Source organism: Balearica regulorum, chromosome 2 (genome assembly GCF_011004875.1).
Source record: "Balearica regulorum gibbericeps isolate bBalReg1 chromosome 2, bBalReg1.pri, whole genome shotgun sequence".
NCBI lineage: Eukaryota > Metazoa > Chordata > Aves > Gruiformes > Gruidae > Balearica > Balearica regulorum.
In genome coordinates, this window is record NC_046185.1 from 140,583,028 (window position 1) to 140,609,020 (window position 25,993).

The following is a 25,993-nucleotide window of genomic DNA, read 5'->3' on the forward strand; positions in this document are numbered from 1 at the left end:
GTTCCTGCTTGTGTGCTCTCCTGTTTAGCAACAGCCACTCTCAGCTGGCTGTCCTGGCTCTGTATCTGGGAGGCTTTTTGGCTTGCTGCGTATACCAAGTTGGTTGTTTGGTTTGCAGGGTTTTCCATATCTGAGCTCAGCTGTGTGGTTTGTTTAGCTCTTGGAGACTGGGGCTGGCCATTTGAATTCCTAGGTCTTGTGTGTCTGAAGCAAGCCAGTTTGGTTTTACAAAAATATTCTATGGTATGACAGGCTCTTGAATAGTAATCAGTGTTCAGCAGCAATGACAGACAGCAGTATCCACAGGAACTGGGTAATCAATGGAGACTCAAGTAATTGACATGCTAATGGTAAAAAAAAAAAAAATAAAATTAACTCATTCTAGGAAAATTAATGGCATGGACTCATGAATGGTACTTTTTTCAAAAAGGTTGTGATGTCAATATCGATAATTGGCCCTTAGAATATTAGCGTAATGGAAATATTAGCAATGGCTGTGTCCCTCAGGGAAGAAAACAATCTGTGACAAGGAAACATAATGGTAAACTAGTTATGGTATGATAAAACCAACATACACTTAAAGCCTAAAGGCTCACTTGTATGTTACGATTACTACAAAACCTCTTACTATATAATTGCTAGCAACTTAATCAGTGTTTGAATTTCAAGCCCTCTCCATGCCAGCAAATTCAGACCTTTGGAAACTGGAAGTTCTTTGGGGCAGGCACCTATTTTTGAGAACAGGCACGTGTACTGCATCGCACCAGCCCACCCAAGTCTCTGGGCTCAGGGTATCTCAGTGATGTGAGCAGTCATTAAGACTAGACCTCTCGGGCACTCGAGATGAAGAAAGTGTCGTCTTCTAAGGGGTCACACGGTATGTAACAACTTACTGTAATGTATCTTGCAAGGTATGACATTTATACCACACCATTTTTCACTCAGTGGTCATAGCACTATTTTTCTTTTCTTTTTTTTGAAGTTATTTATCATAAATATATGTACATTTTTTAAGTGCCTGAAATGACCTAGTTCTGAAATGACGTGATTTTCCACACCTTGCCAGCAGGAAGATATCAATAAAAACAAGCAGTTAGATTTAGTTTCATGTTGTTTCCTATAAGCTAACACTGATAAAAAAGGCCTCCGCCAACTCCTGTTTCTGTAGGAGAGGAGATGCCGGTTTATTCAGGAGCTCTACTTTCTTTACTATAAGAGTCCTCTGTTACACATAAATTAGTCTGTATAAATATGAACCACGTTTGAGAAAGTTACTCCAAAAACGCTGGTATGCTGATGTCTGACAGTCATGCAGCCAGTGGGAGCAAAGATGTATAGCGCTGCCGTTTTTCATACAGGGAACAAAGGGACACGCTAAGTTACTACGTCTCTTCTTTGTTGATATTGGACACTTATTCCGGACAAAGTGATCCAGAGGAAGATAAATAAAAAGACTTTGATTTTTCAAAATAGTGACTGTGAATTGGCCGGAAAAGAAAAATAAAGAAAGCCAATACCATGTTACCACATGCCAGGAGACAGTGGTGAGTTTTTATTTTTACAGCACATTCTGGAAAACATCAGGGAAGGAAAAAAAATCATAGAATCACATAATTATAATCCTCTATATTAGGAATTAAAATACATTTTTATATCACTTCTCTTATGTCATATTTTAGAAGCGTTTGTATATTTTAGATAATTAACAATACTAGCAATTAAAGAGATGAATGAAAAAAGAAATATAAAATATGTCTGTGTTTTGATGGAAGGAAAATATCAAAGTAAATCTCTCTCAGTTTCTGAGCTTATACCTTCAAAAGTGATCTTTGATGTTTCTGTTGGCTGTAGTGGGCCTCTGGACGCATGGGAAGCTCTCCCCGCATGTCTGCAGGACTGGGACTTCATGTGGTAGGTCTTTGAATGTTCACCACTTTACACAGAAAAGGCTCTGGTCTACTGGTTACCACACTGTAACCAATGCAAGTCCTGAAAAAGGGAAAATGGAAGAATTGCATCATTTTCATCCTCCTGTCCAAAATAGTAAGCTCATTAAAATATCAGCTATATAATATACTTTTTGTTAGTTTACAGTGAAAGTGGCTTCTGGGCTTTTGTGGAAACCTTTATTCTTTCTTCTGAAGTTTATAAAAAGCTCTGTCACTCCTATATAGATATCCGATCCTGAATGACCTCTGCAGACCTCAGTGGACTCAATACGTGGGTTCTTCTGGCCATGCTGGAGACCATTTTGTCATGGCCTTCAAGATCTTATGTGTGAAAGGCTAGCTGGACTGCACTGTGAAACCACTCTGACATTTCACAGAGCTGAGCACCTTTGAAAAATGAGTGTACTTGTAAATAGAGAAAAGCAGAAGCTGAGGCTGCTTAGGGCCAGGGAGGCAACAAGCCCAACTGGGGCTGCGCTAGCCACATGGCTACAAGCATCTCATGCGATGTGATGATAGAAGGGCCAATGTGTGCCTCAAATGGGCACATCACAGCACTTCCTCATTACTGATCATGGCCAGTAATTACCTATTGATAATTCCATAGAAAGAAATCCCTTTTATATCAGTGTAAGGGTTATTCTTACACAGCATAATGCACTACCAGGCAGAGAGATCCCTGCTCGCTCCAAACAAACCAACTCTGGCGTCAGAAGCAACACAATCATATTTTCCAATGCTGATGCTAGTGGTACAACACCCCTGCCTCAGCAGCACAGCTCAAACCCAACCTGGATGGAACAAAAACTGTGACCAAAGGGCCAAACACTCCACAAAAGTTATTTCAGCGTGATTCTCAAAGACAAAGAAAACAACAAGCAGATCTCCTATTTTTTTAGAGAAGGCAAAATTTATAATTTATAAATTAAATTTATAATTTTGCCTTCTATATAAATAGATACATACATTTTTTAAATCCTACTGATTGATTGATTATATCACCCCTAAGACAGTGAAGGCCCGATCTCTGCTGGAGAGATCTCTGCTGCTACTGACATAAAATGAATGAAGGATAACACCAATAACAAAGAATAGCTGAAGACCTAGACTAGAGTATTCAAATGCTAGAAACCCATGGGCTTTAGGAAAAAAGAGAAACCAAAGACATCATAAAGTTAAAAGCTCTTTTGAAGTAATGTGAATGTTTGTAATCAACCCCAAATCTAAAGAGGTAACTATCTGGTGAACAAAGTGTCCAAAAGAGGGGAAAAAATGATGAAGCAATATGAAAAGAGAACTTCTTATTTCAGGATGTATGCACAGCAATAGTCTTTCCATCTCAGGCAATACAGCATTCTTATTACCCAAAAGTAGTCATTCTTTCAAATCATAATAAAAATTACCCACAGAACACAGTTTTAAGTAAAAAAAAAAAAAAAAAGCAAGAAAGAAAAAATCACCGGAGAGAAGTTATCTTCTCTTGGCTCCAGCAGCATTTTCTAAAATTCAAACACAAATTGTGGGCTCAACACAGTTTTATTCTAGTAAATGTAACAGGATGGGATCCTTAGTATTCATAACAAAAAATAATAATACTTTTGGACTTTTACTGAGTACCTTAATGCAGTAGCATTTTGTAGCGGTGTGTTCTAAAATGTAATTATGTGCAGTGGAAAAGGGCATCTCTTTTTGCAGTTTTAGATTTACTGCCTTTCAATTTCTTTGAAAGTCAGTCTGCTCTTGCATTTTTGAGAGAACAGAGACTACCAAGCTCACTTTTTTCCTGGAACAATCCTTTTCTTACAATATAACTACCATCTCCTTCGTGAAGCAAACAACTTCAGTTGTTTTCAGTGTCCTCTGATTCTTCTCTTTTCCATCCTCTAACACCTTGATCTTTGCTGGCTTTCACTTGATCACTGTTTTGATATTAACATGATGGAAATCAGATATGATATCCACAGTTAGGTATCCACAAATGCAACTGTATCAGAAATGTCACAATTTTTTTTTCTGCTTTTCTTTTAATCTCACAAAGTTTTGTACACCAGCCTGTATGGAGAGAGGAAGGGAATAGACCAGCATCTAAAATACATCCCTCCTGCTCACCATCACTCTTTTTTCCCGTAGACCCAAAGGAGTCAAGTTCATAAACTTTGGAAGGGATTTCCTCACCGTTCTCTCTGTCCACATGTCCTCTCTCCCCTTGTTGTTCTGCCTCAGAAAGGAATCCCTGTGGATACCAACTTTCAGCTAGCCATAGGTGGAAACAGGCAAAAGAAATGCAGACATAACCAAACCAAAATTTAGGTGTAATATTATGAAAGTTCTCCTAATAGCAGAATTTCTTACCAGTTTCCAAGGAAAATGTTGAAATCTGTATCACCTGAATCCATTCCAGCTGGATTAGACAAACCACTAAGAAACTGAATAGGATGGTCCTATTCCTGGGATGAAAATGGTTTAAATACTCTTCTTATCTCCACCCTCTAGATTTACAACAGAGTTCTTTTAGACAAGCAGACATGATCCTATATATGAATGTGGATCTATCTCTACAAAGCTCAGAGCAAATCATCAGAGAGATGCTGGTGCTCATGGTTATTCAGCTGAAGAGACATATTTCTGTAAGTCGGTCCCTGAATCAGTTATGACTGTGGTATGACGTGAGTGAAGAAGGAGAGACGTGAGTGAAGAAGAGGATACTCCTGGGACTGCATTGTCATAGCCAGTGATCGACTGCTATCAATGCCAGAACATACAGTGTGGGCAAATACCAGCTTTACCTAAATCTGCAGCCTGTAGACAGGGTGTGGATCAAGGGCTCATTTTTCTTTACCGTCTTCCCCACTCCAGCAAATAATCCTATTGACTTCAGAAGGGTTTTAACTCGTGTGAAGCAAGACCACTAGATCTGCTCCTGCAGAATGTGTTTAGTTTCCTTAACAAAATCTCACTGTGGGTATCCTTAACTGTAATCAGAATTCTAGGCCGTTGCTTATGCTGTCATACACCCCTTGGCAGAAATTGCCTGCCTGGGACCTTAAGGAAAATACACATCACAAAACTGTCCCAGAGCATAAACATGTTTGTGACCTGAATCTACTTTTGCTTTCTAAAGGCTAGTTTGAGAGAGTTGCAAAACCTCAGGCTCCACCAATTCATTCAGTGCAATTGTTGTTCACAGTTGTGGTTGTTTTCCTTCGGACGCTCATTCTCCTTTTCCTGCTCTGTGGCCTGTTTTGCACAGTTCACTCACTCGGGCCATGGAAATAGCTTCCCTTGGAAAACAACATGGGAGATCTGCAGCTTACAAATGTCACAGTGCTGCAGAAAAGATTGCAGAAAAGACAAGATTTCACGAATGTCCTTCAGCAAAAAAAGTGGTCTTTTACAACAGGGGATATACATGTGCTGGTTTGGGCTGGGATAGAGTTAATTTTCTTTATAGTAGCTGGTGTGGGGCTGTGTTTTGGATTGGTGCTGAAACAGTGTTGGTAACACAGGATGTTTTAGTTGTTGCTGAGCAGTGCTTACACAGAGCCAAGGCCTCTTCTGCTTCTCACACCACCCCACCAGCCAGTGGGCTGGGGGTGCACAGGGAGTTGGGAGGGGACACAGCTGGGACAGCTGACCCCAAGTGACCAGAGGGATATCCCATACCATATGATGTCATGCTCATGTTATAAAGCTGGGGGAAGAAGGAAGGGCTTCCTGAACATTTGTAGTGATGGCATTTGTCTTCCCAAGTAACCGTTACACATGACAGAGCCTTGCTTTCCTGGAGATGGCTGAACACCTGCCTGCCCATGGTGAATTAATTCCTGGTTTTGCTTTGCTTGAGTGCGTGGCTTTTACTTTACCTATTAAACACACGAGTTTTCTCACTTTCACTCTTTCCAATTCTCTCCCCCATCTCGCCATGGGGGGAGTGAACAAGCGGCTGCGTGGTGCTCAGCTGCCGGCTGGGGCAAAACCACGCCAACGCTGAAGACAAATTGGATTTCTCAGAACTACCAATACCTCTCTGTAATGGAAGAACACTGTATTTGCTTTGTATTAATGACAACTAGAATTTGTAGTTAATGACAAAGACTTCAGGTTAAAATTAGAGCACTGTTTTGTTTTGTTTCTTGAGGAGTAGTGAACATTATATAATTTATAATTAATTAATCTATAATTAACCAATTAAATATTTCAGTTCAGCATTTGGTTTATTCTTGGCTAAATATGTTCTCCAACAGCAGTAGCCTTCAACAATTTTTTTCTGTGCATCTATTGAAAATCTTTCCCCTCAACTTCCAGCTAACCCAGCATGACTACTGCAGCCTGAACTCAGAACTTCTCCCAGGCATCAGATGAAAACAGTCACATATATGCGATTTCCACTCTGGAGGTCTGTAAATACACTGCAGCACGTCAAAACTTCAGTTCCCACTAAAATTGAGTGCTTCATATTGTCAACACAATTGATTTTCCTTGACTTTTAGTCATCAAAAGGACTCTGCAACCTAAAGGGGTGATCTGTCATCCTTACTAACTTAAGTTCTAAATTCAGGAGCAGCACCACTCTCCTCCATGCAACTAATTATGCTTTAAGGTACTGCTCATCATGAGGAATGAATTCCCTGAGAAAACCATTAAGAAACAGCATAACTCTACAGAACACTGCTAAACCGTGAGTGTTGAAATAATACCTGTAATCTGTAAGATTTTCTTTTTAAATCTGGGATCAGAACTTTTACATAAAAAGTTTTATTCAAGTAAATATTTTTTTATTTTTCCCAGTAGTGTAGAGTTGATATTTCTTTTGTATTTACAAATATACATTTGTAATCCATTTGCATCCTACATCTACAATTAGTTCTAAAACAAAGAATAGTTACAGTAATAAAATTGGATACCAGCTGAAGCAACAGACAACAAAGAAATCAGTGATTTGTACAAATCCCATTCCTAGTTGGAACGCTTTCTACTGTTACACAATTACTTCTACAACTGTGTCAAAAAACATTTTGCTTCAGGAACTTTGGTTCTGTTTTGCCAAAGTAAATATTCTTAATCTGTTCTAATTTTCTGTCATTCTCTAAGGACTACGTACCTCTGAGGCTTTACAGTGTCTGATCAATGATTGTGTCAAGGGATGTCAAGACCGTCTCTACAGCCCATTCTGTGCAGTCATTTACCTTTTACCTTTCTAAAAGACTGAACATACAAAGCATTTTAATTCTGACAAAAAATACTGTTTTTTCTCTGAGCTATTTTTTGTAACCTGTCCTTTTCTTCAAAGCAAATAGAATCTCTCATCTAGCATTTTGACACAACAAGCAAGCAATCACACTTATTTTTCTGATGTTGTTCTGTTTATAATTGTACCTACTTATATTCTATGTCTCAAAAAAAAAAAAGAATGCAATAAAGAAAAAAATTATACAAATAATTTATCATACAATTGGAGATAAATATGAAATTTTTCAGCATTCTCCATTTTAAGATTTTATTTTCAATTGCTTACATATTAACCCATCACTCCGGGCCAGAATATTCCATGGTGGCTGGCTGGTTCACAGTGACATTTTTTTGAAAGTTTTAGCAAAACTAATGCAGTCATTTTGAAGAACAAGATGAAAAGGATGTTTTTTCAATGCTAGCAAAGCTTTCAGAAAGTTAGCTGTGGCATCCACCACACTTTGAAACAGATGGATAAAAACTAATAGACAGCTAATGCTTGTATTAGGGATGTGCTTTTCATTACCTCATGCCAGTAAAATGATTTAACTTGGGTAAGATGAAAACTTCGGAAAATTTGAAATCTGCAGATTCTCAGTAATGGTTTGCTCAGGCTTGGTACCTGAATTCTTCAAATATTTGTTCTACATTGAGCCAGCAGCTGAAGGATGTAGGCTCTCTGCATTTCCATGGAATGACTACTCTTTGCTATTGTTGGCTAATGCAGCACTTAAGAGCCAAATTAAAATTAGGCAATTTCTTTTATGTTTCCAGTGCACAAGAGGGGAAAATGGCTCAATTAGGGCACAAGAGAAACAAGTCAGAGCTGATAGGTTGGGAAACAGCAGCAAAGTTTCAGGTAAGAACACAGAGGCTGAGGAAGAGGAGCCATTGAAAAAATGTAAAAGGAGTTGCCAAAGGGCTTCAAGCCCTGGGCTAAAAAGGAAACCAGATCAACTGAAGAAGGGTGAGGTTGCAAAGATTAGAAATTAGTCAGAGTGCGGAAGGCTGCTTAGTGGCAGAAAGAAGGAAATGAGGACCAAGGAGAGAAAGGGGATTGGCCAGATAAGGAATTTCATGAGAAGTAGCCAAGGACGTAGAACAGCTGTGGGGGAGAGACCAAGATATGTAAAGGAGGGGGACAATACATTATCAGGAGGGTAGTAGATGAAAGGCCAATACTGACCTGTGTATGACTGAGGCAAAAAAACACCATCTAAAAACACAAGCACTGGACTACAGTCCCTTCAAGAACTGGAATATTTTAATGTGTCCAAAGATCCTGAATTAACTTCTGCACCAGAACAAAATGTGATAGGAATAATTAAAATCAGTAGCCACCAAGCAACTAGGGGCACCACCATGTCCTTCTTCAGTTATTTCTGAAGCTTTCTCTGGCTGTCATGTACCCACTGCAAGCCAAATTGTGTGAGAACCTGTTCAGTGTCTGAAGTCTGTGCTGGATCAAGCCTTCTGAGGCAAAGGAATGCTGGTTTCTGGCCCTTAAAACCTTGGCTGAGCTATGAACTAAGCTGCTCAGCTCTAACAGGAATGGGCCAGGTAAGGACCTGAGTGGAGACATTGCCTTGGGCGCCTACAGAGCTGTGCAGAGAGGCTTGTGTGGGGTTCCAGTGCCAACAGACTCTATTCAATAAACAACACAGCTTTGAGATCACATGTCCAACTATTTCACCATCCTTTCACGGATCTGACCCAGAGAATTTAGGATATCTCTTCAGGTAGCACTAGACAAAAAGACTAGACCAGGCATTTCAGACCCTCTAACAGCAGCTGGATGCAGGTTAGTTATGCAAAGAAAGCCAGAGGTACTGACCTCTGAAAAGTTGGCAGGAGTGCTTGGAATCACCTTCTGATATTAGCGGACGAGTAATGATTAAACAGATTCCAAATAGCAACTTTAGACCATGTAGCTGTGGTCAGAATAAATGGTTCATGTTAATGATTCACATAAACATTTCAAACTTGGTGGCACCAAAGTGAGTATCTTTCATTTTAGCAACAAGAATATAGAAGATCTGCCTGAAGGGAAACTGAAAGCTCAGCTATTGTGATACTTGACCTAAGTATCTAAAGTTCCTCCCTGAAATACAGGGTAGTACCTTAAATGCTAGCGCTCAGCTTGTTTCTATGTAATCACTCATGGAATATTTTTTTTCTTCCAGAGATAATGCTCTGACTTGGACTAATAAGACTCTCAAAAGATCTGATTAATTAAGCTTCACTTAATATCTGCCAATGCAAAGTGAGATAGATAGACAATCCCACAAAAATTGATTAGATCTCATCTCCCCAGTTCTTGTCCAAAAAGCACTGAACAACGGGCTCTGCAACAGGCACTGCAGGTCAGCAAACTCAGGCCTTTCAGAATAAAAGTGAGACCGTGTTCTGGAGCTGAAGGTTGTTTCTGCTTATGCTCAGCCTTTGCAGGACATGGGTCTCCTACTTGATAGCAAGTATAACAAGGGAAGAGAGAGAAGGCTGTTAGTTTGCTTAGGTTTTAAGGGCAAATAAACTAAAACTAGAATCTCCACTATATACCTAGGAACTCTTTGGGAACCAACACAAGCCTGACAGAATGGGAGATAAGCGTTGCATTTTGCAACCTCCCGGAGTCAAGAAGTCTGACAGATGTGTCTCATTCACTCTAAGAATTCCAGCTGCTAACTGCTATTCCATATGAGTTTCTGAACAATATAACTATACTAGCAGGCTCTTTCAGGAGTCTCTTAAAGATACATTTCCCCCAACAAGCCATACTATTAACTAGACAACAAAACTCTTCTGAAGTTCCAAATGTTCTTCAGGTTCAGCCTCTGTGTGAACCTTATCGAGCCCAGTCTCAAAGAGGCAAAATGAAAGTCAGTGGATCCATGCTCAAAGAAATTGCCAGTCCCTTACGGAAGGACAACCAACCTGTAACACATCAGTGCTGGTTATCATGTTAGCATCTGAATTGTGGCTGAGGATTCAAGAAAGGTATTGCTTTCAAATCTCAATAGCAAAAATTGCACATATTCACTCAATCAATATACCCTATTTGCTTTTTCTGGCTGAATCTAGTAATGAGCCTCACGATGACTGTACGTACTCTGCACTGATAGGGAAATACCAGAAGAAGAGGAAGGTACACAGGACTCGAGTGCATTTTATGACTACTTCTCTGATGCTCCTACAGAAAGCTAAGTTAATGGATTCCCTCATCAGGCGATGAACATTTCAATGATGTGCACTTTAAGTCACTCTATATTAATGTAAACAGGCAAAGCAGTACCTGATAAAGTTGTTCTCTTCACCACGGCAGAGATGACAATTTTTTTCCCTTTTGCGAGTTTTCCTCTCTCTCCCTGGAAAAGGACACTTTGCTGACTCACATCTGATTAGCCCTGTACTGTAGTAGAAGCAGTGGAGAAGGAGAAAAGAGCTGGATTCTTTCTGCCTCGTACATCACTATCCACCCACAAAATCTAATAGAGGATAAATCATATTCTCAGATGGGAATTTTCCTATTGATTTCAGTAAGCATAGCAATAGATTTTCTGTATTTATTGCTTAAATCCTGTTACCCGCAGAAATAGTGGACTAAACAATCAAAACATCTGTTGCAGTTCAACTTTCAGGAACTTAGCTGAAAGCCCCTAAAATCTCCTTTTGATATGTAGAGTGTGGACATCTGGCTGGGAAAGCTCTGAGACACTGAACACAAAAGCTGCAAGACACATTTTTACTGAGTCACCGCTAATCATACAAGTCATCCTGAAATATCATGCCTACTCTGAAGCATGAAACTGTAGATACAGATGGTTTCTTCCCACCTCTCCAGGGCTCGTTCCAACCATGCTGAAAACAACAACAAACAAAACAAAAAGAGAAAAAGAGGAGAGAAACAATCCACCAAACAAGCAGCTATGTGAGCAGAGCAGCCCAGAAAGTCTGATTTCCTCTGGATTCTTCTGGAGTTTGAAGAGTTCAGTAGCTGGGCTGACATGGCTAGGCTTTCATGGTCTCTCTTTAGATACAGATTCTTTGCAGTATATTAAGAGATGAACTTACAACATAGTCTATTCTTCAGTGGGAGCAATAAGAAGTCTTTATTCTTTATCAGGCTGTTGTTTTTAACAAAATCTGGAGGAATGCAATACCTCTGAGATCGTTGCTTTTCTCTCAGGCCTGGTTGAAACGGGCCAACAGCTGACTTTTGACCAGATACATACAAAAGCAATGTCATCTGCTGTTCTTGGTAATCAAATTAAAAACAAGTGCTCCAAATAATTAGAAGTTATCATCTTCCCTAGGTAAACACACTTGCTATCAATGCTTCCAGCCTTGTTAAGTCATTAAAACCTTTTGAACTTTTGTCTTTATCCAGCTCGTTTTAACAAAACAAATACCAAAAGCTGCATATGCTGATAATGGAGAGCTGTAAATACCTAGGTGGGTGATATTCTTAGAGTCTGAGCAAAGCATTGAAACTAATGGAAAAGCTCCAGCTGGCTTTAATGGACTTTGGGCTAGACCATCTTTCTTGAGCTGTGGAAAAAGACTAACTCATAGTAGGTCCTCTGGAAATGTGTACTAATAATTAATAAGTGTTGTATCTCCATGGAAAATAAAAAATGATGGGTTTTGGCTGGAGAATGAAAGAAAACACTGAGTTTCAAGGTGACCAAATGTTTATATTTTCAAACACGTACGTTTGTTGAAGCTAAGAGAAACTCAGTGCTTTGTACCAAACTGTGCAGAGGTACTGTTACGTTCTGCAAAGTCTTGGCTAATTAAAATCCAGCTGTCCTCTTGCACACAATGTATGTACAGTGTGTGCAGACATTCATAAATAACATTTTATAGACATATGTATGTTCCATATAAATGATGCCTACTCTCTTCTGTGAGTAAAGCCTGGATGAAGTAGTGTGGCTGTTCAAGTATGACCAATATTTTGGTGAATGGATTTATTAACAGATTTCAGTCTGCTTTGTTATGGATAATGCTTTACATTCTAGATGTTTTGGTGACTAGGTTAACTTTATAAATAGCAAATTAATATACTGCGTTGAAAATCTAATCTACTTTTGTTCTTTACTTTGCAGTGATTGACAGATTTTTTATAATTCTTTCCTCTTCATAAATGCTTCAGAATTGAGAAGCTTTAATACTTTTTTTGGCATTTTAACTTGGTGTTGCAATTTTGTTTACTTGATAAATACAATTGCAAGAAAAAGAAGGTAATTTACCCCTTGATAAACCTCCATCTTGTTAACTTCCATCTGTGAATAATGGCCAGTGAGCATGCAATGTGGCTGGTACAGATTGGATTTGGTGTAAGCAGAAACAATTCTGACGGCATTGTTAGGAGCTGGCATTTGCACTTATGCAAATTTTTTACTGGTTCAGAATAACAATGATTTAATCCACCAGCACAGTTCAGCACTTGACATGCAAACACAACTGTTACTGTGTTTTATTTTTTTATATGCCCCTTATTAAAAAAAAAAAAACAGAAAAATATAGGTAACTCCTATATCTGTAATATAATTTACATTCAGCACTTAGCTTTAAAAATGTGATACTATTAGTACACAGTATGATAAATATTCTAAGCATACACAAGTTGTGCTAGGTGATAAAATATTCTGAGCATGTCCTAAAATGATTCTCTCATCAGAGATGGCTTGTTACCTCCACCATCAGCAGATACTGATAATTAATCAACTGAAATGAATCTTTACAGAATAAACAAATCTGTTATACATGAAGGATGATTATGTTCTTTTGGCTGTGAAGATTTTTCATAACTTATTCATGCCAATGGTGTGCCTGAGTTATGAAGTATTTTTCACTTATGAAATAAATATAGCATCCTTTGTTTGTCATATATCCCCTCTATTTTCTGGGCTTTACCAATGTAAATCAGCACAAATCTACCAGCTATGCTGATTTACACCAACAGAAGAATTAACCCTCTATTCATCATCAGCATCAATGTTTCCTGAGTTATTTCAGATGCATTTCTAAAACATAGCCATAGTAAAGCATTTTCAGCTGTTCCATTTTAACAGTAATGTCTGTGTAACTGCCATCATCAGCTGTAAGACAGAATCATAGCTGTCTCCTTCCTACTTTGTGAATTCCACTGTCTCCTGGTAGACGCAATACACACAGTGGGGGATAGTGTCGTATTTTGAGATAGGAAAGCCATGAGAATTTACTACCACTTGTATGGATTTTTATATGAATTCATACTTCTATGATGTGCTGCTTTTATGCTCACTTTTCCTTGAACCATTTAAATGACTGGTTTGGTTTTTCATTGGCAGAAACACTGATAGACAATGAATTTTAAACATGCATGTGAAAATATCTGAAAATCTTATGTTCTAAGGAAGAGGAAACAAGATCATGTTTTGCTGACCTCCTCAGCAACCACAGACAAACAACAGGGTTTAAATAACAAATATGTGTGATATATTAAAAAAAAAGCAAAAAAGGAAACATTGACAATCATCAGACAACATTTTAAAATAACCAGAAAAACAGCAAATATATTTGAAGAAATCATGATCTGCTGTGAATATTCTTCAAAAAGAGAAAGAAGAATTGTGAATGATTCATTCAGACTGAGTCATACTTTATTTTATTAGAGAAATTCTCAGGGTTAGGCCTACTGTGTGAGCACAAATTCTTGGCTGAGACTCATTAAAACTGGTGTGCTACCTCACATCAGCCAGACATCATTTATTAAAAAGCCCAAAACACAAAACCAACAAAAAACCCCCAACCAAACCCTTGACCTAGGGAAGGGGATACGGCTTCATGCCTTTCCTTGAGGCTTCACTGAGGGACAGCAGTCAATAAAGAGTTTTAAGAACTATTTAAACAAAACCTGCTAAGGAAAACCTTGTGCTCATTTGTTTTGAACATTCAGCTTTCCCACTAGGAATGTGGTGACTTGTTTATTTCTACTATAAGCTATACTCATAGTAGACATGGAAGACATACTTGGTGCAAGTTTTGTGGTAAGTTAACATACAGCAAGCTATCCATGCTGCTGTATGTATAACATAACACAAAAGAAGCTGCGTGGAAGACAATTACCGTGTTGTGGGACAGGCAGAAGGTATACTGAGGAAAACAGCTCAATAATTTGGATAGTATCATAGGTCTTGAGGGCCTTGGGTCAGTCTTTGCTTTATCTCAGCTTTTCACCAAGGCACTCAGTGAATCCAGATCTTTCCAGATCCAAGAAGATATTTTCTTGCCTTTAAGCTACATACTGCAATGCCTACATTTTAGGCATCTGTCTGCCAGTGCAAAATCCAGAACACTGTTAAGAGAAATGAATGTCACAATAAGATCCAAAATAGCTAGCACACTGAGCTCTGCCTGACACTAGACAATCAGAAATGTTGATCCTTTATCAAATCTAAAAAATCCTATAAGCCCCAGGCCGTCAGTCTCCCCTAGGTAATCTTTAATAAGCTCAGCAAAGATCATACATACCTATTGAGATACGGTTGCCCTGCTATACGATACTCTAGCAGTTAAAACATGAAAACAATCAAAGCCTAATTTTTCAATTTTCAATCTCGAGGACAGTGTCCAGATACTAGGTTGCAGCTTATTTTGGAAACAAGCTACAGCTCTTCCTGCAAAACTTGTCCCCATATGTCCAAACAAACTCAAGATGCCCTGTATCAGAAGAGGGCACAAGAAGGAGCTAACTAGGTTGTTTCTCATTGCAGAGGGGAGCCCTGGGATGATTGTGTGCTCTGTCTTATTACGTATCAGACACAGAAAAAGCTATTGGTTGAGGAGACGCAATCTCCTAACTTCTCCATGATGTGCTTATATGCTTTGTAATGAAAACTGACTCACAATTTTACCCTCATCCCATTGCATTTTACCATACAGAAGAGTCACGCTTCTTTCCAGTCCAGCTAATCTTGGATTCTCCTCTGCATAATGACACAGCTTCACCAGAAAGAATGAAAAATGCTCCTTCTCTATTCTCCAGAGCAGTCTATGGCTTTGTGGTTAAAACATACTGCAAGGAGTATGACACATGGGTCTGAATCTAACCTCAGTCAATGACGGACTTTGAAAACAAGTTGCTTATCTAGCCAAAGAGAGTGCTGTAATCTACTACAGTCATATCATATGCTGTTTTAAAAGGGAACATTACCTTTCACTGCCTTTTCTATGAAGATAAAAAGAGCTTTGGGCCTGTACATGCGCATTGAACGTGGTCAGAGACCTGCCAGGCCAAACCCTTTATGCTGATTGCACTCAGGTTTTCATGTCAGCCAGGCAATGACCTTCCAGCCTTGCTGGGACCAAGGCGTGGCTGAAGGCACGCTCAGGTCTTGAGGCATCTGGAGCTCTTAAAGGCTGGGAAATTAAGTGCTAAGAGCTCAGGTGCTGTCATATTTAGGGAGCAGCTGAATGAGGCTTTCCAGGGTCATCCTTCTTCATTTACCTCTCTGAATTTCACTGCCAGTCTACTTGAAACATAGGTTTTTTTATTGTGTTTTTCCTTGGCAGCTGGCTTGAGACCATGTGGCAGTATAATGTGAGAACTGTTGTAGTTTTCTTAGCAGTCTTAATATGGGAAAAAAAAGCCCATTGAAGCTTCTTTTCACAAATATAAAGCTCAATAGGACAGACTTTCAGCCTCACATGTAAATATCCCAGCTTCTGTATATTCACAGAATGTTGTATTTGTATTCTAAGACAATTATTATGCTATTTTCTCTCTGTAATTTTTCTCTTCTTACTGGTATTATTAAAATAATCTGAGATTGTTTTTTGTTGTTTATAAATGGACTGCTATTATCTATTCATTTATGACAAGGTGACAGTATTTACTTATCTAGTTGTTTGCAGATAGGCACTACATAATCTGTTTTTTATGTTCATTTGAAAAGGTGTGGTTGGAGGAAGGCTCCAAGTCTGCTTTGCTCTAACTGCTGATTTCTAGGTCAGGGAGATGCAGCAAGGAGAGAAAGGCTGTGCTGTCTCACAGAACAGCCGAGCACATGCACTGGGCACACGGATCCGGGGCAGGTAGAAAAGGAAGAGAATCCAGCAAGTGGGAAGATTTTACAAGAGGCAGAGACTGAAGACTGCTGAGAAGCAACGGAGGTAGATATGCTGCCAGGCGTCACAGGTGATGGAAGAAACTTCTGAGGGACACAGAGGAGACTGTGTATAATTTGCTGAAAACCAGAAAGTGATTAATTCGTTGGACTGAAAACAAACATAAAACGAACCATCCTCCAAAGATATAGTGGGAAAGGACAGACGCATTTATGAATCCTTTTAATTTTTCTACTGTTTCCCTCTAAGAAAATTAATGACAATTAATTAGCTAATTGTTCTGGTTTATATTGTAATGTATCTGTCTTTGAGATCCTCCGCCTTTTTAGCATCTTTACAAAACTCATTTTAGGGAAAGTGCTGGAAGATAACACCTTAAAGCCACGACTAACTTGATACCCAACTATAAACACAAAACCTCACCCTCAGGCTACTCTTATAAGCAACCTTCAGCTACGCGCGTGTGACAAGTTGTGTCTGCAATACCAACCTCAAAACCCCCCATGGGCCAGAAGCCCCAAGGCCAGCCAGAGCGGGCACCAGCCAGCCAGAGCGGGCATCGGCCAGGCTGGTGGTTGCCCTGGTCACAGCCGTGGGCCTGCATGCCAAATGGTACGCTGCCAAACATGCCCAGACAGGCTGTCTGTAGACAGTCTGCAAACTGTGAGGCCGACGATGCCATACTTGTGGTCATCCTGGGTACAGCCATGGACTCTAGTGGGGCTGCTTACGTGTCACGTTCACGCTGACTTAGGAACTAAAACGGCATTAACAAAATTTGGTTGAAAGCATGGCTCATTCTTGCAACATCCCAGAATGAAGCCTTGGGATACAGCAAATGGATGAAACATCCCTCAAGGAGCAGTCTGACGTGCAGAGAAGAAAATGGCTCTGGGCAGCAGAGCAGGGTTTGCCGAGAGGCGCAACACAAGCATGGCTGCAGTGAAGGTGCCTGGCATCCTTCCGCTGCTTGCCCTGCCGTCCTCCGAACGCGCTGGAGGCATCTCTTGGGGTTAAGAGCAGTGGTGGTGTGGTCACTCAGGACTCTCTCCAGCGGCCGGAGGGGCTGCAGGGCCCCTCGGAGCCCGGAGTCCCTCTGAGGCGACTCGGAGGCTCCTAGGCCATCAGCCGTAAACGGGGCAGAAAACCTGAGGTAAACCGGTCCCCTCACAGGACTAGGGGTGCCCGCCCCGAAACGCCAGAGGCCGCATCTCCCGCCGCCTCGCCCAGCGCGGACCTCGCAGTCCCCCGCGGGCAGGGCCGGGCCGGGCTGGGCCGGGCCGGGCCGGGCGATCACGCGGGCTGCAGCCGGCCCGGGCGGGGTGCAGCCAATGGGCTGGCGGCGCCGAGCGCCCCGTCCATGCCTGGGAGAGCGGTGACGGCCGGCGCTGGCGGGCTGGTGCGCAGGCGGGGAAGCTGCCTGCCGCGGTCGGAAGGGAGGGGAGGGGAGGGGAGGAAGGAAAGGGACGGGAAGGGGGTGGCCGCGCCGGGCACAGCATGGCTGCCAAGGTAAGTCAGTGCCGGCGGCGGGCGGGGAGGCGGCGCGGGTGGCGGCGGCGAGGGCGGCGGGTTCTCGGCGCGCGCCAGCGCGGCCGTTGGCGGCGGGGAAGGGGCCGGGGCGGGAGGCGAGCGGCGAGCGGCTGCCGGGTTTGACCTCGGGCCTGTCCTTGATGAAACTCGGCGGGTGGCGCCTCCTCCTCCTCTTCGCGGCTCCGCGGCCCCTCGCCGCCGGCCCCGGGGGAGGAGGGAGGTGGGCTGCGGGGTCGATGAGCGCCGGCAGCGGAGGCGGCCCCCCCCCCCCCCCACCTCCTCGGCCTGCGGGGTTCGGTGCCGGCGGGTACAGAGACGGCGCGGCGGAGATCCCCACCTGCCATCCCCGGAGAGCGGGCCTGCTCTCTGCTTGTAATGCACCATCTGCGTGACACTGCGCGGCCGCCTCCCGGTGCCGGAGAGGCGAGAGGTGGCTGGTCCCGCCGTGCCGGCGCCGCCGCGGCTCGGTGCGGCCCTCACCGGTGCGGCCGGCCTGCCGCCGCGGCCCGCGCACCGCCCCGCCGGGCACCCGCGCCCCGGCCCGGCCGCGGCTCCGCCGAGCGGTGTTAGGCCCAGGTGTGCCTCAGTAAGCACCCCGCCATACACACACAATATATAAATGCATAAAAATATACATACATGCATGTTACATACACACTTTTGGAGGAGAGAATGCGATGGGTCCTTGGGACAGCAGCTGGCGGGTCAGGACCTTGTCGGGCTCGCCCTGCCCAGAGTGGGCACTGATGTTGGCCCTGCCCCACTTGCAGGCCTTAGTGTGATACACTCTTTTTGCTTTTGCTCCCATTTTCTCCATATACCTGTTTTCATTTTTGATTCTAATTTCCAACCAGTTTCACATCTCTGCTTTCATGCCAGATTGATGCCTGTTAGGCTTTTCTGCTGTTTCAGGAGGATAAATGAATTTACATACTTATATAATTTGTTTAATAACACACTTCCAACCCAGAAAAAGAAAAAATTAGCCATTAGCTGGATCAAGGCCATATAAAAATAGGTATTCCACTTCTAATGGCAGGTAAATTTATATGTAGTGTTGGTGTTTCAAAACTGACTACTAGGCTTTCACTAAGTTTCTTTTTTGAATACTGAGACTTTAAAAGAAATTGGCCACATTCTGATTTTTTTGAAGTCAGTGATGAAACTTGTACAGAGAAAACATCAGAAAACAAAACTTCCCCAAACAACGCAAAGCAGCACATGTGCTCAGTCTGGCCGGAGTTCTATGCTCCTTTATTTCAGTGAGTCCATGACAGAGCTGCTCCTGTCAACACCTTCCTCACCAAGAACTGGGGTTATCTGAGATGCATACTGTTTTAGTGGATTGGGCAACATTTGATTCTTCTGTTGGGGTATGTGAAACAGTCATCCCCAAATCTTATGTTTCTTATTTATAAATATCTTAGCTGTCCTGTCTAGCTTTTCTGTTTTGATTGCCCACTGGTCCGTACACATAGCACATCAGTTACATCTTACCAAACTCTTGATGTTAAAAGACTTAGAAGTCTTCCATTCACTGAACTTATGAACCGTCTACTTATCTTTCCTCTCCAAGCAGCAGCTGTTAATCAGCAATGCATTTGAATCCATACAACTCACACTTAAAAAATGTTGCAGAAGTAGTTAGTGTTTGTCTAATCTGGTATACACATGTGCTCCATGCTATGTTTGCATGGGGTCCTTTTTCTTTTGACTTTGCTTATTACACAGTTCAGATCACCAAAATCTTTGCAAGCATACGTTGAAAAGACTCAACACTGAAGGAGAAACTGAATTGAATGTAGAATGTTTCTGATTATGTCAAGCTTCGCAGAGAGATACCTGATGAAAAGAATAATGGCTTGTCACTAGCGTCATAAGCATCCTTGGCGCATTGTAAGACAGCACGTTGTACTGCAGGGTTTACAGCCCTCACATAGTGTCTGCAGGCTTGAATGTGTTTTGAGACTTTTTTTTTTAAAGAAAAGTAGAGCTGGGAGCAGCTAGAATGGATTAATTAGTAAGTTACCTTGTGAGACTTGAAGGGTTTTTATCTTCTTGAGGTGAAATAGTTGCTGTTAAACACAGACGAATTTCTATTTTTATCAAAGTTGGTGGCAAAATGCGTTTTGTACTCTTAACGGTAACCTCTGAGCTCAGATTCTGCAAGTGCACATATGAATAACTTTGCCACGTAAATTGCTTCAGGGCCTGAAGTTATTCACATGTGCTTGCAGGCATGGGCCTTGATTTGTGTTCTAACTTCCTCACTGATGCATCTCAGTAATGTTTGCCTTTTTCACCTCAGCCAAACAATGGACTGGTGAGTCGAATGATTTTTCTAAAATTCCTTCAGTACCTTATCCTTGCCAGTATCCTGCATGACCGCTTCCTTTAATTTTTTAATTATGCCCTTTTAGGCATATGAGTCTTTGGGATTGAATGTAATTGTTCTTCGCTTGCAAGATTTCAAATGTTGATACTTTAAGCAGACTCTAGGCTAAATTCAGTCTGTCAGAAGGAAAACCCAAATGGGATACTGTTAAGGCTGCATAGTTAAGCACTCAGGTATCAAGAAATGGGCAAAGCTTTTATGCACGGAGTCTTTAATGTCCATAACAGTGCCATTTAATTTTCTTTGTTGTATTTTTCTCAGTGTCTTACAATTTATACACTTTTTTAAACAATGGATATTGCACATCAGTGTCTTTTCTGAATCTTTGAAAATGTTTTCTGAAAGTGTTTTGTGAAATCTGCACTGTAAATTATATTTGCACAAATTGCCAGTAAAAACTGCAGGTGAGATGTTCCAGTAGATTTTTACCCCATTGGTAACTAAATTACCATCACAGGTACTGGCTGCTTTTCTGAATTACACAGAAAACAGGCTGTGTGGAAAGTCTTTATGGTAACGCATGTACAGAGCTATAATGATGTTTTATATAGTGTGTCATGCTTTATTTCTTCATTTTGAGTGCTTAACAACGCAATCACAAAGTTTTTTATGCCCTTTAGCCAGATGCTTATAAAGAGAAGTTACATAGTCTAGCCTGATGCCCCTTGCTATTCGCCTGATGTATGTCTTAGAGCAACATTAACTGTTCCTGTTGAGTGATGTAAGCTACCCTTGGCCCAGACGCGTTGCACAGTTCTGGGCATAGCTGTTGTGTCATGCATGTGCAAAGTGTGACTTGCTATCTTTTTATACTACTGCTTGGTAAAACAGAAACTCATTTTCAGTGGGAAGTTCTAAGGTACTTCTCAAGGACACCTCTTTCAATAGCTGATTTTGCCTTTGCCACTGTGCTACTTTGTTCATTCAACATAAGTTCAGAAACTGATATTTATAGTGGGAGCTAGTATATGTAATAGTTTTAAACTTTGAATTTCATAACCACTAAGCTACACTCAAAACAGTTAAAAATTGCATTAAATTCCAAACTTGAATAACTTCAGTAGATAAATTAAAGCTTAGAAACTGTGTAAAAACTGTGGGCTTAGCATGGAAGCACTTGTACCCCATTAAACTTCATCTCTGCTATGGATAGCATGTGAATAAATTTTGATACTTGTATTGAACTGCACAGTACTGATATAGGAGATTATTTTTAAATATTGTGGTATATCTCTCTTTTTCTAATGTAATTGTTTCTTGGTGCATGTGTGAACTTCTATCCATTGGGCATATACTGTTTGCTTCCATTACCTAGAATGTATAAGTTATCTAAAAAATATTCTCTTATGGACAAAGTGAACACAAATATCACATGCTAAAAAAGCTAGTTGTAAAGTGAGTATTCAAGTGAAGGCATGAACCTTACATGAGTACCTGGTGGGACTGTGTGCATGCTTAATTTTAAGTGCATGCGTAAGTCTTCTGAAGAAGGAGTGCCTGACTGTCAGAAATGTATCAATAAGGTAACACAAAGAGATTTGTTACTGACTTTACTTACATGACAATATTTTGGATGTTTCTAATGCAAGGTAAAGAAAATTTGTTATGCAGCTTTGTTATATTTAACACTTTTTTTATTCTCTTTCTACTTGTGTTTTTTTGAAACTGTTTACTATGGAAGCTGTATCAGTGGAGTTACACCTTCTTTCTGGTTACTGCCATATTTACCTTTAAAATCCTTAACTTTGTCATATCAAAAATAGTTAGTCCCTACCACAGGCTCCTTGCATGTTTTGGTGTTAATATAGTCAGACATTCCCACTGAACAGCCCAGTCCTGCAAGATGCATCACGTTGACTGAATTAATTGGAGTTCTGTGAAGGATTGATGCCGCTGGCCCTGGCTCTGTGGGCCTTTTTGTGTGCAGAAATGATCCAGTGCCTGCCCTGGGCAATGGGAATTAATGAGGGCTGGATAAGCAATGGCTGAAATACAAATACCATGGCAATACAATTCTAAATGAAGGTGATCCCAAACAACGCTGAAACTAGTAGATGCTGGTGCAGCCATGCCACATTGGTTATTTTGCTGTCATGCGTACCCAATGTGTTCCTTTGTGCATCATCCAGCTCCATCATGCCTCTTCGTTCAACTCCTTCTCCCGTGCTTTTCTCCCCTGTGCTAGCAGTAGGGTGGGATGTGCCTGGGAACAACTGAATTCACTCTCCTTGCCCTCATTGATGCCATTCTTCCCTTCCTCCAGCAAAATGGTAGAGAAGAATTGCACTGCATTGCATGTGGTTTTGATGGATCCTCAGAAAGGAGCGGGTGAGGGATCCTAGCATCATGATGAGCTACTGTGTCCGTGAAAGGAGTGGAGTCCCTTACGGACAGGCTTCAGCCACTCAGTGAGATCAAAATTGGGTGAGAGGGTGGTTGGTGAGTAAGGAGAGAGGAATCTTTCCCTGAAGCATCACTGAGTTTGTATACTGTAGACTTAATAGTGTCATGACACTTAATGGCACCATGGTAATTTTTCTGGCTGTGGTAGCGCCATGTAAGATCCACACGGAAAGTCCCATTGCTAGTCTGTACAGGTCCAGTGGTGCTTGCTCATGTGTAGTTATGTTTTGGAACTGTGCATAAGTGTGTAAAATCTTAAATACCTTATGTATCATGAGACTCTTTTTTCCACTTTCCCCCTCAGAAAAAACATGTATTTATGCTGCTTATGACTTATTACTCATCTTGTCGTCTTAAGATACCAGAATTTGCCTGATAAAGGGAAATTGTATGGGTGCTGATAACTTCAAACCTTTTCTAAGTACAAAGTAGCATGCATTGATGACTGTGACTGAAACAGAGGAGAAAGCAAATCATTTACTCCCCTTCCCTGTCCTCCCCACCATTATTTATGTGTTTAGTTTCATTTGGTTTCTTTTACTGCAGAAGTCCTTGCTCATGAAGTTTACCCTTAGGGGACTGCTAGATTCCTGTTCCCAGAAGGTGCACAGCAAGTTATGGGGCCCACTGGCAAGGATAATCCCAGGGAAGCTGCTCATGGAGCGATTCCCTTGTGGAAGAAGTCCATACAGCTCTCTTCTGCAGTGAATGCTGAGTTACCCTGAAAAGGAGCTTTATTGCACTGCATTTTTTGTCTTAGTTGAGTTTATCTGTTTCTTTGTACTACTATTATCCTCCCCTTTCTTATGAGACAAGGTGGGAGTGAGAGGAGGTGGTGAAAGAGGTTGATTTATGTCTTTAATATGTTAGAGAGGTACTGATGGGATCGCATGTTGCAACTGCTAGTGGTTTTAACAAGTTTTTGAAACTTGCTTTTTTCTGTTCTAGTGTCCCTGTAAGAGGAATTGCAGGGTGACCTCGCTTCATGTGTAGCTCTGGGGGCGTGTGACTGGACCCAACAGTTAACGTGTACATCCTCATGTGCATCTCATCTGTTGTGATGTCCACTGAAAAGTATCTTAAGTTATCTGGATCTTTTCACATTGGGAAATGAATTCCTCTTTCTGTGCAGCTTTGTGTCCAGGAAGTTAGAGAAGCTCTTCCAGGTGTGCTTCAAACCATACGTTAAAGGCGCTCCTCCTGATCCTGTAATGTAGACAAGCTTACAGCCCTGAATGATAACAATGTGTCTTCTGACATGCTTGTTTAGGCCAGTGTCTATTTTATTTATCTATGTTGTCCAAGGAGTATGACAAGGAGGTATGTGATACCGTATTTCCTGGAAGATGGCATGAATGGCTGCTTAATTTCAGCTTCCTTTTTGCTTTCGATCTGCGGAGTTGCTGCTGCTTTGGCTGTAGAATGGCTTGACCATGCTGAATAAAGCCTGTATGTTTCTATGGTGCCAAACCTAAACGTGCATAAGGCCTCTGGGCACTACTGTGACTCTGCTAATTGTGCTGTTTTGCTTCAGCTAGGGCACAGTCTTCAGAAACAGAGCAGCTGATGTTTTATGGTGCTAGGTAACCATGGCTAGTACAATGTAAGGTTGCATATTTTCTGGTGCATTCTCTTTCTGGAAAGTATCCGTATCTCAGTCAGTTGCAGGGAGATAAAGAGGTCCTTATAAAAATACTCTATCTTCGATTGCTTTGGAATAAAGCAATTTCAACTGAAGCTTTGTTAAAACACTTAAAGCAACACTGCAAATGCATTTTTCATAACATTTTAAAATAATTTCATGCTATTTACAATACCTTAGAAACGTGCAATTGCAGTTATATTCTTTACCAAAATGTTACTTGGCCTGCACAAACCCCAGTGTGTTAAAGGATGAAATTGCTCATAAGGAGTGGGTTGTCAGCATTTTTGTTTTTCTCTAAAGATGGAAAAAGAGAAACATTTGAGAGAGAGTGGAGAAGTGCATGTGTGTACACCAAACTACGTACATTTAGAGAAGAAACAGAGGAGATAGAGCTTGTTGCAAGCCTGATCAAATTCCTCTTGTTGGATAATCGTGAGGTGTTAACCTCAGCTGCTGGATTCATATGCTTCTGATGCCTTGCACGCCTAGCAGCCTGCAAGAACTGTTTCTGTGCTCACCAGTAAGCTCACCCTTGGGGTCTCTTTGAAGATCTGCCTTACTCACTGGCTTACTCTTGGCCATGTGAAAACTAGAGCCTGGAATTTAGGTTAAGACAACTTTTTGGTGTTCTGTAGATCAACATCTCCATGCCTAAATGTTACCCACTTGGCTTGGGAGGGAAGTAGAATTAGGAAATCTAGGGTGTCCAGGAACAGGTATTGCAAGAGCCAGCATGCTGACTGGGGACCATCTAGGTCAGCCCGTGGGAAATAAAAAGACAGGGATCTCCCAGGAGGATCTTCAAACAGCAAGGCTGGCATCTCTATTTCAGGCAGGGACGCTGGGGGGACAGAGGAGTGGGCTCGAACCCAATGCAGGTGTTGGCGATTTGGGCACCCAGCTGGGGGGGGAAGAGATTTGGATTCTCTGTTGCGAGTGGAGTTTGTGCATTTTGCATGAACGATACCTCCACCTGCCACGGTTTCGAAGGGTTGCTGTGCTTGATGCTGAATACAGTTCTGGCAGCGCACGTTAGACATGTTGCATGCATGATTGCTGGGCTGGAGTGGGGAGGCCTGGTCTGAAATGCCTGCACGTGCTCAGCCAGGGCTGCAGCGGTTCTGGATGTGCACCTTGGTGGAACTTCTGGAATCCTAAAAATCTTAAATCGCGTGTGCCTTTTTGCTCGTAGATGGATTGGTTTTTTGCATCATGCTGTGACTGAGGTAGTGGAGCGTGCTAATGGATCTGACCCTCAGAGGCCAAGCAAAGTGGGGTTACAAACACACAGTATTTGTAGGGAGAGCACTAAGATGGGCAGATATGCCCAGCCAAACCTTTTTAAAATAATTTTTAAGTCGTCTTACTATCATCACTACTACATAGTTTTAGGAGGTTATTGGGGTTTTTTTTGAGTCCTAGAGTAGGCTGGATCAGGGCTTTGGGACTGGTTCTTTGCCTTTTTTGCCTTCCTGATACTGGACTGATTGTCTGTCTGCTCTGATGCCAGGGCTGAACTCTGAACAGCTGAACATAGCTGTTCTGTTGGTGTGGAGAGGTACACGTTTGTTTCCCGAACCACTGGGTCACTGTGTTTTTAATTCAGTGGTAACCCAGAAGCTGTGATTCAGCTTGAATATCACTAAACATTCAGTAGCAATACTAGGGTAATATAAGGGTGCTAGGGTGAATTAGAGTGGGTAACTGACTTGGCAATTTTTTTTTAAT

General features: G+C 41.6%; 1 protein-coding gene across 4 annotated transcripts in view; it reads left to right on the forward strand.

The window, feature by feature from the left end:
- The first annotated feature begins 17,699 nt into the window (after nt 1-17,699).
- Nucleotides 17,700-25,993, forward strand: part of SLC25A13 (solute carrier family 25 member 13) — a 108,858-nt gene continuing 100,564 nt past the window's right edge. Inside the window, exons 1-2 of one of the 4 annotated variants that reach the window (XM_075746139.1) lie at nt 17,720-17,801; nt 20,060-20,145. Coding sequence is in view for 3 of the 4 variants with exons in the window: in XM_075746138.1 (XP_075602253.1) it covers nt 17,790-17,801; nt 20,131-20,145 (27 nt within the window). In the remaining variant the exon portion in view is untranslated. Of the gene's footprint in view, nt 17,802-20,059; nt 20,146-25,993 lie in introns of all 4 variants that reach the window. The other 3 variants (XM_075746138.1, XM_075746136.1, XM_075746140.1) reach the window with 3 other exon arrangements.